Consider the following 15764-nt stretch of genomic DNA (forward strand, 5'->3'; position numbering starts at 1 on the left):
GAGAGGGTAGCATTTCAAAGGGGCTCAAAATAAGCTGGAAGAGCTGCGATCCTCCGAAGTACTCTGCTGAATATTGGCAAAGGAGGAAAAACATACAGGAGAATCTCCAGAAGCCACAGATGCACCAGAGTGTCAAACCCCTTGCTTCCGGGCTCGTATCTTCAACTGAACTTCAAACTTGTATATCAGTATAAATTCCCCCCTAAGAATCCAGTCTGCCGAATAGCCAAGCAGAACCTAGGAAAATTCTTAACTGAAAACATTATAACACACACCTGTTCGGAGTGTAAAAACAACAAACATTAGCAAACAACTGTTGGAACATGTGTAGAACTGTATCCTGGAAAAGAAAACATCCCCACAGCTCACCAGCTAAGCTAGCTGAGCCATCGCTGCTGTTCTTAATTCTCCACGGCCCTAGAAAAATACTAGAACCCGCAGAAAAATTCAAAATCTGCACATGAGCATAAACCCGCAATCACCACACAAAGACAGATAGGGTGGGGAACTATACCGGTCTACAGGCTAACAGAAAGAAAATTAGCAGGTAAGAAACTAATTTCTCCTTCTGTATCGCCTGGTAGACCGTATAGTTCCTTACAGATGGGACGTACAAAAGCAGTACCCATCAAGGGTGGGACCCCCGAAGGGCCAACACCAGAACACATTCACCAAATACCATGTCCCGACATGCCTGAGGAATGCAGAGAAGACCAAACTGCATCCTTACAAATATCCACTGGAGGCACTAGAGAAGAACCTGCCCAAGAAGCTGCATGACCTCTAGTGGAATGAGCTTTGAGAATTTCTGGAACAGGCTTCTTCTTCTTCAGAAGATAAGCAGAAGCAATAGTCTCTTTGATCCAGCGTGCAATAATAACCTTAGAAGCGCCATCCCCCTTACGAGGACCCGCTAGAAGGCCAAAGAGATGATTTGATTTCCTGATCTCCCAGGTCCTCTGCACATAAGAGCGAAGGACCCAACAGACATACAACTTGCGCAGCTGTCTCTGCTCGAAGAGCCCTCCCAGCTACCCAACACCGGGAGGACCACTGCCTGATTGACATGAAAAGGATTTGGCAGAAAGGAAGGACAGGCCTCAAAACAACCCGCTCCCTAGAAAACTCCAAGAAGGGAGCCCTACAAGAGAAAGCCTGCAGCTCAGAAATACGTCTAGCTGAAGTAATGACACTTAGAAGACCGCTTTAAGAGTAAGATCCTTCAAAGAGCAGTCGCCCAATGGTTCAAAAAGGAGGTCGCACTAGAACTGATAGAATCAGATTCAGATCCCAAGAAGGAACAGAGGGTCGCAAGGGAGGCTTGAGCAACTTAGCTGCCCGCAAGAAGCGAATCACATCAGGAATGGCAGTCAAATGCTGACCTTTCAACAACCCATGAAAGGCTGACAAGGCCACAAGCTGAACCCGGAGATAAGACCAAGCCATTCCCCTGTCCAGGCCATCCTGCAAGAACTGTAAGATGGCAGGCAAAGAAGTGCGAAAAGAGACCACTCCACACACAGCACACCACTCCTCAAATAGACACCAAACCCTCACAAAAGCCCGAGAGGTGGAAAACCTCCGGGACCTCAAGAGAGTTGAAATCACTTTATCTGAATACCCCTTATTACCTAGGCGACCCCTTTCAAGAGCCAAGCCGTAAGACAGAAGGGACCTGGTTCGAACATTGGAATAGGATCCTGAGTCAGAAGGTCCTCCACGAGAGGCAGAGGAAAAAAATCCGCCACCAGATGTCTCACCAGATCCATGTACCACAGTCATCAAGGCCAATCTGGAGCCACGAGAACTAGATGGCAAAGTATGTGGAAAAGAACTCTGCCCACTAATGGCCATGGAGGGAACACATACAACAGCCCCTCCGTTGGCCAAGGTTGAACTAGAGCATCCAGGCCCTCGGCCTGACCATCTCTGCGACGACTGAAGAAGCAGGGCACTTTGGCGTTGATACTTGTGACCATCAGGCCCCTGGGGGGCTGACCCCAAGACTGCACTATCAACTGAAAAGCCATGGGGCTTAGACACCACTCTCTGGGATCTAGCACATGACGACTTAGGAAATACGCTTGAACATTCTCCACTCCGGCTAAGTGGGATGCTGATATTTCTTGAAGGTGCGACTCCGCCCACACCATGAGCAGAGTCACCTCCATTGCCACCAAAGTGCTCATGGTGCACCCCTGATGATTGACATAGGCCACCGCCATGGCATTGTGTGACAGAACCCTAACTGACTTGCCCATTAGAAAGGACTAGCAACGGCAGACAGATGGCTCTAGTTTCCAAGACATTGATCAACCAAGAAGCCTTCTCGGTGGACCAGATGCCCTGATGGGAGGCCTGTATAGGAATGTGTAAGTAGGACTCAGTCAGATCCAGAGAGGTCGGAAACTCCCCCGGCTGAACCGCCAGAATCACAGACCGCAGAGTTTCCATGCGGAAGGAGACATGTGAAGAGCCCTGTTGACCCCCTTTCAAATCCAGGATAGGCCCCTTCTTTCTTTGGCACTACAAAGTAAATCAAATACCAACCTATGCCCCACTCCTGCGGGGGAAGTGAAACCACCACACAGAGATCTAACAATCTTTGAAGGGTCTGGTGAAAATCCTGCAGCATCCACGCCACCTGTGAGGGAGAATGAGAAAACAGTCGGGCAAGGACAGGGCGAACTCCAGAGTACAGCCGTCCCGAATCACCTACAGAACCCAGGGCAGAAACGGCGGAAAACACACCCATGACCATGCGCAGCGCCACCTCGAGCCAGCAGCCTAGGCCTATCCTCAGGCAAACAAGACATTCTGGAATCATTGAGAGTCTGAACCAACCTGTCCAGGTCCTCACCAAACAAGAAAGATCCTTTAAAAGGAAACTTCGTCAACTTAGCTTTGGACGCCGAATCCACCGACCAAGCGCAAAGCCACAAGGTACGGTGTGCTGCCACTCCAAAGGCCAAGGACTTGGCAGAAGCTCACAAGAGGTCATACATGGCATAAGAAAGATAAGAAGCACCCAATTCAATTTTGGCAACTTCTTGCTTTAGCATGTCCCAATTCTCAGATTTACTAACAAGCACATGCTGGGCCCAACGAAAACACGCTCAAGCCACCAGCCCACCACATATCGCCACCTGGACCGAGAGAGCTGTCACATAAAAATTCTGTTTAAGGAGGGACTCCAACTTACGCTCCTCCGGGTCCTTCAAGGCTGCACCACCCTCAACAGGTTCAGTATGCTGCTTAGAGATGGCCGAGACCACCGCATCCACTACGGGCGACTTCAGAGAATCCCTATCCCCTTCAGGAATGGGATACAGGCGGGCCATGGAGCGCGCAAAACGAAGAGGCTTCTGGCACCTGCCACTATGCGAGCATATCCCGAATATCCTGATACATAGGAAAAGAGCGGGAAGCAGACCGGACCCCTTAAGCAAGGGGTCCACCATACGCGGGGGCTCCGACATGGTGTCCTCAAAGTACAAAACCGAGGAGACCTGAATTAACTCATGAAGCTTTTCCTGCTGAAAAAAGCACACCACAGACGCATCTTCTCTGGCTGGGGGGGTGCTCGAACCCCTCGCTGGCGGAATCCGACCCCCCAAGAGGATCTTGGAATTTTCCCCAAGAGTCCAGGTCCTCATCAATTATATCCTGCTCCTCTGGGCAAAAATTCTCATCCCAAGAGACCCTCGGGTGTTTGGATGAGAGAGGAGTAGGGGGGGGGCACACCAGGGAAGATGTTGAGGGCAACCCCCCTTCCCTCCCCGAGACCCCCGGAGTGGACACAGAACCTCCAGCCGCCAGCACATAAGCTTCCCAAAGTGCTAACATAAATTTAGGGGGAAAGACCCCCAGAGGCCCCAAGGGACTCCCTGCCCCAGCAGGGGACCCTGCCAAACCTTGCCCCTGTATTTCCAGAACAGGGGCAAAGTCACCTGAGGTAACCGAGATGAAGGAGGAGGTTACCACCGAAATTGGACCTGAAACTGCCAAAATCGAAGCTCCTGCGGTCTGCCGCGTCTAAAAAGCCTGGTACTTTCCTGACGCTGAGGCTGATGAACTGACAGACTTGAAAAGGGAATCTTTTTCTCCCTGACCATCAGCCGGTGGGGAACCCTCTGCGTGGGCGTCAGGGGAAGCCCAGGTTTTCCCGCGATTCGAACCCGATTCGTGAGGTACATGTGGCAGGGTGCTTGCACAGGCCGGCCACGAGTACCTTGCGTCTGGAGCACAATGAACACTTTTTCCCTTTGAAAGTGCTCATTGTGCTGAAAAGTGCTCTAGCTGCAAGAAAAGTGCCGGTTAGATGAGAAAATACAGTAAAAAGGCAGTTTTACAGGGAAATTAGCCCTTTAGACTGGCACACCTCAGGATTTGTTGTTTTTGGTTGGGGTTTTTTTTTACAGAACAGACTCTACAACTCTCAAAGCTGGAGGGCTGACCAACCAGAGGGCCAGGCTGCCGGTTGAGGCACCTCTACAAAAATATGGGGAAGTGGAGGTAGGTGAGGGGAAGGACCCAGAACTAGACCCGCTGAGTTTGACAACCCTGAGGTTGGACAGATCCCATAATAGGACCTATCCAAGCTCAATCAGGCACAAAAGGGGAACCAGGAGTCCAAAAACAAAGTTCCAACAATTCTAAGAGGTGAGCTGAATTAGCCTTACCACCTGCTACTGGAGACTGAGGAAGACTGGATTCTTAGGGGGGAAACTATACTGATATACAAGTTTGATCTCAGTCTCCACCTGCTGGTAGCAGTGAGGTATAATACCCATCCGTAAAGAACTATACCAATCTACCAGGCGATACAAAAGTGGGGTTTTTCCTAGAACTCCAATATCGCTTGGAACACCTCTGGGGACAGAATCCATTCACCTGGATCCAGAGTATGTCTGCTGAGGAAGTCTGCTTGAACATCATCTACTCCCACCACTTGCGCTTCCGATAGCACTAGGACATGATGCTCCATCCAATGAAAAAGAAGACAGGCTACCTGAGCCAGAGGAGTGCTCTTGGTTTCTCCCTGGTGAGTGACAGAAGCCACTGTTGTCATATTATTGGAGAAGACCCGGACCTCTTGGCCCTCCAGTGTCTTCTGCAATCTCGACAAAACTAGTTAAATGGCGGTTGATTGACTACAATCGCTGAGAGTGTCCCAACACCACTGAACAGAACAACGATTGCAGTGAGCTCCCCAGTCCTGAAGGCTGGCATCTGTCATCATCACAATCCAGGAGGCAATGTGTAGTGGAACATCCCTGTGTAACAATTATGGGAGAAGCCACCAGGACATGCTTGCTTGACTTTCAGAGCCCAAAGTAGACGGGTCTGCAAGGCATCTATGTGCAGAGCCCAGTGAGAGAGCAAAGCATGTTGCAGAGGACACATGAGCACCCTCATCCAAAGATTCACATTCAGCGGCAACCATTGTTCACAGAACCTGAAGATACTCCTATGCCAAAGGAGCTGGCCGCTCCAGAAGGGAAGAAATCTGAGCACACAGTGTCTGCCTGCGGGCTACTGGTAGAGAGATGTGGCCCACTACCGGGTCGAAAGGAACTCCCAGGTATCCGAGCGAGAGCATTGGCGTCAGATGGTTCATTTTTGTCTTTGATTTTTTTTTTTAAGCTGACTATCCAATCCAGGTCTTCCAGCAACCTCTCCAATATGTGGCATCTCTCGGTCAACAAAAGAGCTCTGATCAGTCAGCCGTCCAAATAAGGGTTCACCTGGAGACCCATCTACCACAGGTAAGCCGCCATCACTACCATCACCTTAGTGAAGGTCCGTGGTGCTGAAGCCAGCCCATTGGGCAGGGCCAAGAACTGATAATGCTGTTCCAAAACATGAAACCGCAAAACTTTGCGGTGGGCTGGAAAAATAGGAATGTGCAAGCACATTTCTGTAAGATTCTAGAGAGGTAAGAAACTGTTCTGGAACCACTGTTGCGATGACCAAATGCACGGTCTCCATTCAGAATTGTGGAATCTTGAGAGCTGCAGTCAAGTGCTGAAGATCAAGAATAGGCCTCCACTCATCAGAGCCATTCTTTGACACAAGAAATATAGAGTATCTGCCTGATCCCGAGAGGTATGGGCTCCATAGCTTGAAAATCCAGCAAGCACTGAACTGTGGCTGGAATCCTGAGCACTTGGTCTGAGCCATCTGAGCAGAGCCCACTAATGTCAGAGGTCGAGCAAATTCTAGTTTGCAACCTTATCAAAGAATGTCCAAAACCCAATGGTTGAACAAAATAATAATAATAATAATAATAATAATAATAACTTTATTCTTCTATACCGCCACAATCTTGTGACTTATAGGCGGTTTACAATCAAGGAAGCTGAACGTTCAGCGAGTTACAATATGCAGATGATCAGAGGAAATACAGAGTGCAGAAATTTTAAGAAAGCAAAAATATAAATATACAGTTTGCTGAGCGAGAATATAGGTTATACAGTTTGCTAAGGAATTTCAGAGAGGACCCGTTAGGAAAAGGTAACGCATTTCAAAAAATACAGTGAAAAATTACAATATGATAATAATGCACATCCAGACAGGCAAAAATGTTTGGACATTGCCCCCAATCTGCAGCGGGGCATCCCTCGACCTGGCGCCATTGTGTCTCTACATCAGGAGGCGCAGCTTTGGAGTCGGGAGGCTAGGAACGTCTGTAGCCATTATACCATCAGATGTGTCACTTGCACACGGTTGGAAGTGCAGGGTGCCATGAAATCAGAATGACCAGAACCCCAGGAGGGCCAGGTCTGCTATCAGGATGAGTTGTTGTAGGATGACAGTCCAGTCTAGAATCCATGAATTCGTCCAGACCTTTGCCAAACAATCACAGCTCCTGAAAAAGCAGTCAAGCCAAAGGAAATTTGGAAGTGGAAGCAGCAGCCCACTGCAGGCAGAGAAGGAGCACTCTAACACCTTAGTCAAACTTGCATAAGGGCATACAATGTGTCCAGTATAGAAACTGCCCGCCAAAAAATGCTTGGAGAGAGGAAACCACCACCTCGCTTTCCAGAGTGTGCTTTTGAGCATGACAGGCACATTTGCCACAAAATGTCACTAAAGCAGCTGCAAAGAGCTTCCTGAGAATCACCTCCACACGGTAGTCCTACATAACTTCCAATACTAAACCACCCACATTGGGGAGAAAGGTGCATTTTGTCACCTGCGCCACCAAAAATCCACCCTGGGCTGATCCAAAAGTTGCCGACACTCCCGTGCCAGCAACTGTGAAAAGGTGGCTCCTAGGGCATAGATCACAAATAAGGTGGCTAAACTGAATCTTTCAGAAGCAGCGCAGAGTTCGCAGTCTGACATGACGGAATGGAATTACCAGCTGTGCCGAGCCCCAAAAGCATGAAAGCCACCCCCGCCAGGCTAGCTGAGCATTTGGGCACCTGCTTCAGCAGAAGAGAGGCTAGCTAAGCTGGACGCTGCAGCTCCCCCATCCCCCGGCTGCGCCACAAGATGCTCTAAAAGAGTTAAAACTGCACAATCCTGGCCTGAATCCACAAGAGGAGAGAGCCCAAGGACTCCATCTCAGCAAGTATCCAGGCAAAATTTGTACTTTTCTATACCAAAATGGACCACTACATCCAACTTTAAAATTGATTTTTATGAAGTTCATTATCTAAAGAAGATTTCCTTGCAATACTTAAGAACATAAGAATAGTCATACTGGGTCAGTGCAATGGTCCATCTAGCCCAGTATCCTGTTTCCAGTGGCCAATCCAGGTCACAAGTAACTGGCAGAAACCCCAAATAGTAGCAATATTCCATGCTACCAATCCCAGGGTATGCAGTGGTTTCCCCCATATCTGTTTCAATAGCAGACTATGGATTTTCCTCCAGAAACTTGCTCAAACCTCTTTTAAAAGCCCAGCTACTTATATGCATATATATATATATATATATATAGTAGATCACCTCTGACAAGTAATGGATCATCTACAGTATAAAGGCTGGCCCTGCTGTTATAAATCTATAGTATGAAAAATATGGTAATAAAACAGGAGTTAATCGTCAGTAGCAACAGATGTAGCATCAAAATAAGTTACAGTGGGAACATCAGCAACCTGGAGAACTACAAGTTCTGAAAAATGCTCCAATTGCTCCTGCAACATCACAAGATCCACAAACCTTTGTTATTTGTTCATGGTATAAACAGCTCACACTACAAGATTCCTATCAACTTTTATTTTTCCTACAAAAAAAAAAAAAAGGCTTTCTGGACAACTAAATTAATATCATTACCAAAGTGTACTCTAGAAGTTGCTTATATTATATAAACCCAAAACATACTTGCCTTCAGACATATCTTTGAGGACCAGGTTCTCCAACTCACTCCAGTCTGTGTTCAGTCGTTTCATCAACTTGAAGGCATTGACAGGATGTCCCAGGTACTCCTCTGGGTCCTTTGTGGCAGTAGCTGTCAGCTGGTCTAGTTTATTTGCCCATCTACAAAAAAAACACACCCAAAAGAAAAGAATTGCCACCTTTGTAAACAAATAACACTCCACACATACAACCTAATTTCAGTTGGGCACAAGAGACTCTGGCTTACAAAGTATGCCTGCTATCAAAAAAACAAGGAGAAATGATGTCCTACCTGACAATTTCCTTTTCTTTAGTAATCTACATTGTTCTGCATAGACTAGCTTTATCCCTTCTTACCAGCAGATGAAGGTACAGGACGCTGAATTCTACCAGTGATACCACTGGTATAAACTGTTGGCAAGGGGCAAATTTATAGCTCCTTTTGCATGTAATTCACTTCACCTTCAAAGAAAAGACCAATAATATGTTCTCCTTTAGAGCAGAAACCAATGAGAACTTTTTGCAAGAGTTGAAGCTCCCTCTATACATAACTAAACAAGTCGCAGTAGACTAGCAGCAACACAGCTTTGGAGTAGGGAGGAGATAAGCATACCTCCTCCTGCTGGCTGACAAAAGGAACCTTATGAACAGGTTGCAGGGATCATTTTCCTCCATCCAAATGAGAGGACCATGGTCCAACACAGAAGGAACAAACAAAAAGTGTTTTTAATGCAAATTCCACACTCCAAAATAGCAAATTACGCCCAAAGTGGAATACAAAAATAGAAATATGCAATCAATTCTTGAAGGAAGACAATTTTTTCTCGATTAGTTGCCCTATGGTTTTAATACTGAATCATCGTTTCTATTCAAGAAGAAAGGACCTCAGACAGTAAAAAAAAAAAACCTGTCTGAGGTCCTTGCTCCTCGATAAGGACGGGATATAAATAAATAAAGCAAACCAAACCAAGTGACTGCTAAGGAGGTTTCTTAATAAGGGTAGGACTAATGTATTTTTAAAGGTTACATTAAATGTTTAAACAATTGCAAAATATTTTGAAACTATATCAGGGGTTCCAGGTTAAATCTGCTGCTCCTGTCATAGAAGGGTAATACAGCAACCAAAGTTTCCTTTGGCACCTTTTGATTGCATTCTAGCAGATAAGTACTGTGCTCCATTATACTCAAAATCCAGCAAAATTGTGATTTTTTGATTGCTGCCATTCGTGGCATAGGCAAGAACTTTGGTTGCTGTATTACCCTTCTATGATGGGAGCAGAACGTACCTTTTCAAGCTAGGAATGAATAGGAAGGGGATTACAAACAGATTGGAGAAAGTTATCATGTCGCTATACCGGGCCATGGTACACCTTCACCTGGAATACTGCGTCCAGTACTGGTCGCGTACATGAAGGACACAGTACTGCTCGAAAGGATCCAGAGAAGAGCAACTAAAATGGTTAAGGGGCTGGAGGACTTGCCGTACAGTGAGAGATTAGAGAAACTGGGCCTCTTCTCCCTTGAAAAGAGTAGACTGAGAGGGGACATGATCAAAACATTCAAGATACTGAAGGGAATAGACTTAAGTAGATTAAGACAGGTTGTTCACCCTCTCCAAGGTAGAGAGAACGAGAAGGCACTCTCTAAAGTTAAAAGGGGATAGATTCCATACAAACGTAAGGAAGTTCTTCTTCACCCAGAGAGTGGTAGAAAACTGGAACGCTCTTCCGGAGGATGTTTATGGGGGAAAACATCCTCCAGAGATTCAAGACAAAGTTAGACAAGTTCCTGCTGAACCAGAACGTACACAGGTAAGGCTAGTCTCAGTTAGAGCACTAAGGGCCGCCGCGTGAACGGACTGCTGGGCGTGATGGACCACTGGTCTGACACAGCAGCGGCGATTCTTATTTTCTTATGTGCACTATTAGAACTCACAGTGATTTATCACATTGGGCAAGGTCTGAGGATGTTTCACAGGTGATACCATTTTGGGAGTACTATTGTGGCAGCAGTGCTTTGAGGGAAGATTCCCTAGGCAAGCTTTGAAAACTGAGGACCTGCCCTTCACAATTAATATTTATTTCTGACTTGTTTTAATTGATTAATACCGTATTTTTTGGACCATAAGATGCACCGGACCATAACACGCCCCCACCTGTAGAGGAGGAATTCGATTCAGAATTTTTTTCTTCTTGATTTTTCCTCCTCTACACGTAGGTGCGTCTGGTGGTCTGTTGCGTCTGGTGCAGAGAAGCCCACAGCCACCCAGTACCTTTTATTAGTGGCGGTGGTCCAGCACGGTCTCCTGGACGGCTACCTTTGTCTTAGAAGAGTGACGCACAACACTTTCTGCCTGGTCCTGCGCCACTCTGTGATTGGCTGCAGTCGCTCTTCTAAGACAAAGGCAGATGTCCAGGAGACTATGCTGGACCATGTTGCCTTTGCGATCAACCTTTTGGGCACCCCTGCTTAGAGAATACCTACAAATGTGGTTGAATTAAATCAGTTTTGCAAAGAAGAGTGGACTAAGATTCCTCAACAGTGATGTGAAAGACATATCAAAATCATAAGTACCACCGTATTTTTCGCTCCGTAAGACGCACTTTTTTCCCCACCCAAAAGTGGGTGGAAATCTTGGTGCGTCTTATGAAGTGAAGGTGCAAAATTTGAATTCCCCGCACAGCTGCAACAACCCCCCCCCCTGCGCACTAGCCGCACCACCTTGTTAAACACCACCAATTGCCTGATCTAGAGCATTCCACAGGCAGACACAGAATAAGCAGACACCTTGCTCATGACCCTGAACATGTCATATAGAGCCATCTACCACATAATCCACCCCCCCCCCCAAATTAGCAACCAGGGGTAGGCGTTGCTATCTGCTGATGGAGCCCAATACAAAATGTTATAGCAGGTGCATACAATAAATGAAGATGCAGCTGCCGCTTTCAGACCCAAAGTCAAGGCCTCAAACTGTCTCTTGAAGACTAAATCCATTTTGCAGTCTTGCGCATCCTTTAAAATTACTCCACCTTCACTAGGCAGAGAAGTATGTTTGGTAACTTGTGCCCCCCCCAATGAATCCTCTTTAAGCATGACAAACAGCTGCAGAAAATCAGGAGCCATCGGATGTAATCTTGTCATAGCCCTAGCCACCCACAAGAGACCTTACGGAGACTCCCAATGCTCCGTTAAAATCACTGTAATGTCCGGGTACAAAGGAAAAATGTGGTCTGAGCCTTAGAGCTGCTCATGACAGAAAGCCAAGTAGCAGAGCTCTGTGGAGGTTCAAGCTTTAATTCCCTCAAGGATGCTATAATAATTTCCAGCAAAGTTGCTGGTTTAAAAAGCTGGCACATTTTTGAGTCCTCTTTCTGGTCCAGAACTGCCACAGACTCCTGACTGGTGGCTCCCAGCTGAGACCCTGAATCCTCCAAAACAGAAGGGGAAAGGGATAGGGATTGGAACTTGTATACTGCCTTTCTGTAGTTTTACAACCATATTCAAAGAGGTTTACATACAGGTACTATGAGGGAGTAAAGGCATTGACTTTGACCCCCAGTCCTTTCCTGATTGGACCTCAGACTCCTACAAATGCACCTTCATCAGGAAAACCTCGCCCTGCAATGGTAAAACCTCCTTCAGAGGCACCGATAAGCCTCCAGTTAGGTATCAAACATTAAACTCACAAAATCAGGGGTAAAGCCCTGAACAGGGTGCCCAGAGGACCTCTGCAGGGACTCGCCTTATCTCCTTGTGAACTCCTGAGGTGTCTGTGCATTTACTGAAGATGCTGAGTCTTGAACCGAGGGCTCTATGAGGGATTTTTGACTTAAAAAATGAGCCATCTGCAACACTTGAGCCCTAGAAAGACTAGAGGGGGGCTAAGCCCACTGCTCCTGCTCACCTAATATGGCCACAGCATGTGGAACACAGACACGCCTCAGCTATCCATTCAACGTAAATCTGGCATAAATCAGGGGTAAAACAGTCCATCTCCATCGATTTTAAGCCAAATCAAGGCGTTTTGAGGCAGCTAAAGGTTTTTAAAATCAAATTGGGAAATCCAAAATGGCCAAAGAGCTACAAAGTTCAAAAAATTCAGGAAAGGTTATATTTGGACATCAGAGACCCTAAACCTAGCCCCAGAAATCTCCAAAACAGAAATTAGAGCCTCCCCTGATGTCTCCCATAGATAGCAATAGACTGTACTCCCATTTTGCTAGTACACTGCCTGCTTCTGCTGAAAACAGCAGCTGGACTATGGAGAAGAATACAAGCATGTAAAGCATGTAAAAATGATCCAGATGCTTGTTTCTTCGGGCTATCAGTCAGACCTTCAGAACCCCAAGCCCCCACAGCTCCGCATGTGACTCGAGAGGGGGGGGATGCAGCCAACACCTGATAAAGTCCTCAGATCCGACATGGGACCACACAGTCTGCACTCAAGCTCTGGGAGTACCCACAGTAAACCTTGCTACAAGGGGAACGAACCCTGAGCCACAAAATAAAGGTGCGTTAATGCAGGCCAGCCAGGAAGGTGCTCTGTAAAAGGGTTGCCCTCCCAGCTGCAGACTTCTGACCCAGTTTGTGTCTTCTCCCAGGCAGAGCTGCCACAGAACACTGGGAACCTCTGAAGCACTGAAAGTCTCAAAATCTGGATAAAAAACTGAAAATAATAAACCAGAATCAGAGCAGATCAAAATGACTCCTTCCAAATCACGTGTAGAAGGATAAACTGAACACCTACAACACAGCATGCAGGATGCAGGAGATGAAGCTGAAAAATGCAGATGTTTTCTATATAACTTGCAATTAAAGGAAAATAACCAATTGGTTTCAGCTCGTGCAAGAAAAAGTTAACATAGGCATCTGCCCTAAAGGAGAAAGTAATATCTTTATATCCACACACTGGTAAAAGGAAAATAATACCACAGGCTTACTTTTTGATCTGTTCCAGCTTGCTCTCTTCTGCTAGGATATAATCTTTCAAAGAGGTCACCAAATATTTCTCTGTGTTAATTAAGTCTGCCATTTGGCCTAAAATGTAAAATAAAGGAAGAGATATTAAGAATATGAACAAGTATGGCTAAAAATGAAATGGGGGGAATCTTCCCTCACCCCTCATCGGGTAATTCCAGTATTAACTTCCCATCTATGCAGGGTATGCACTATTAGTGACCTCATTAAGACAAAAGCTGAGTCAATCCCTTTTTTATTTTATTTTTTTAATTCTTGCTCCAAAGATTCTGACAGTGCTCTCATTTTTGTAGCAGGATCTAAAAGTCAAGGAACAACTCAGCCAGGGTGAAGTGATCACTTCAAAGTAGAGAGAGAAAAAAAAAGATAGGTATAAACTTCTATTTCTCAACTCGTATGTGATTCATTTCTTTATCTCTGGTACTTTCTTCCTCAGGTATGCTTATATACCTTAGAAATATTCTAGCACAGAAAAGCCTTTATAGTACTATCCTATATAATAAAACTCTATGCGCGCATGCGCACTTAGGGTTTCGTGTTCCCTGCCGCCATGTTTTCGTGTTTCCTGGCCAAATTCTATTTTAGAACGCGGCAGCAGGGAACACTCTGGCCACTCCCCTCCTCCCGCCCTCACTCACCAAGCGCTGGAGGAAGCGCAGGCAAGCTCTCTCCCTGCCCGCGTCCTCGCCGCCCTGATTGCCTTCCGTGGCCGTATTCGGCTGCTTGAGGCGCATGAAACGCGGTGCGGAGCAGCGCTGGTGGCGGCTGCCGGGAGGAGGGCTTCGAGCTACTGAGGGTCGGGCACTGCTCCCGTGAGGATCGCGGCTGGCTGTACCAAACTTCGCAGGCCGCACAGCACCTCAGTAGAACGTTTCCTCTTGACGTACGCGATCGCGTCAGAGGGAACGTACTTCCGAGGGGCAGAGCAACCTACAAGGTTCGCAAAAGCTGGCCACGATGCTCACAACGCTGCATACTGGACCGTGGAAATAGGTAAGGGGTGCTTCTGGAGCAGGGAAAAGGGACAGGGGGAGCAGGGAAGAGGTGCTACTTGGCGGGGGGAGCAAGGAAGAGGGAAGGGGGAGCAGGGAAGAGGTGCTACTGCATGGGGGGAGCAGGGAAGAGAGACAGGGGGAGCAGGGGGAGTAGGGAAGAGGTGCTACTGGACGGGGGGAGCAGGGAAGAGAGACAGAGGGAGCAGGGAAGAGGTGCTACTGGGCCGGGGGAGCAATGAAGAGGGACAGGGGGAGCAGGGAAGAGGTGCTGATGGACAGGGAAGTGGAGTGGGGAGGGAAATGCTGCTGGTGAGAAAAGGGGACTCGGACTGAAAGGGAACAGATGGGAGAAGGGGGCTGGGGGGGTAAAAATGGGTTTGGAGCTGGGGCTGAAAATAGGAGACATGTGAGGGAAGGAGGCTTTACTAGCACCCGTTAATGTAATGGGCTTAAACACTAGTCCATTATAATAGCCATGCCTTCGATCTCACTTCACTTCAACCTTCAGCATGAGCATGAACTACAGATAGCAAAGAAAATGCTAAAGATTTAGTTACACTCAATTAGGTTTGAGTTTATACTTTGATAAAATAACTAGAAAGCTTTCCTGCTTTCTATTTCTAAAACAAACAGATAAAAATAAGAACATAAGAATAGCCTTACTGGGTCAGACCAATGGTCCATGAAGCCCAGTAGCCGTTTTCACAGTGGCCAATCCAGGTCACTAGTACCTGGCCAAAACCCAAGGTGTAGCAATATTACATGCTAGCGATACAAGGCAAGCAGTATGGAGCTTTGTAAAAACATGCAGGCATATAATATAGACCACTTCCCTGATGAAGTTGGCAGTGGGTCAAGAGAAACAGCGCATTACAAATTAAGTGTTGTTCTTTATTAATTTTTGGAATGTACTGAAATTCATTGAAAGAAAAGATAACAATTGTTTGAATAAGATTGAACAGTTTTATTGAAAAAACAAAATGCATAAAAAAATAATTATGGAAGACCTATAATGACAATTTTGGCTATGAGTGCATAAATACTGTCTTTTTCGCTCCATAAGACGCACCTGACCATAAGATGCACCCTAGATTTAGAGGAGGAAAACAAGAAAAAAAACATTCTGAACCAAATTCTCCCTGCCAGGATCTGCATCCTGTCCCCCCCTCTGGTGGTCAAGTGGTAGGCCGGGGCAGGGCACAGCGCAGATAGGCCTAGTGGCAGGCAGGCCTAGTGATAGGTAGGCAGGCCCCCACACCCCCCCAGTACCTTAAATAATCCCCCCATACCCCCACGTGCCCCCAGTACCTTAAATCAACCCCCATACATGCCCCCCCCAGTACCATAAATCATCCCCCAGGTACCCCCCAGTACCTTTTTTTAATCATCCCCCTCGGTACCTTTTTTAATTCCTCCCATCTTTCCCAGCCACATCTTTCG

General features: G+C 46.7%; 1 protein-coding gene across 1 annotated transcript in view; it reads right to left on the reverse strand.

Moving 5' to 3' along the window:
• The window catches only part of LOC117359469 (prolyl 4-hydroxylase subunit alpha-1-like), a 203699-nt gene that overhangs the window by 178873 nt on the left and 9062 nt on the right, over positions 1 to 15764 (reverse strand). The window contains exons 3-4 of the mRNA XM_033942306.1: positions 13293 to 13389; positions 8339 to 8490 (exon numbers count right to left, since the gene is read on the reverse strand). Coding sequence (XP_033798197.1) covers positions 8339 to 8490; positions 13293 to 13389 — 249 coding nt within the window. The remainder of the gene's footprint in view (positions 1 to 8338; positions 8491 to 13292; positions 13390 to 15764) is intronic.

The sequence above is a fragment of the Geotrypetes seraphini genome, chromosome 4, assembly GCF_902459505.1.
Source record: "Geotrypetes seraphini chromosome 4, aGeoSer1.1, whole genome shotgun sequence".
NCBI lineage: Eukaryota > Metazoa > Chordata > Amphibia > Gymnophiona > Dermophiidae > Geotrypetes > Geotrypetes seraphini.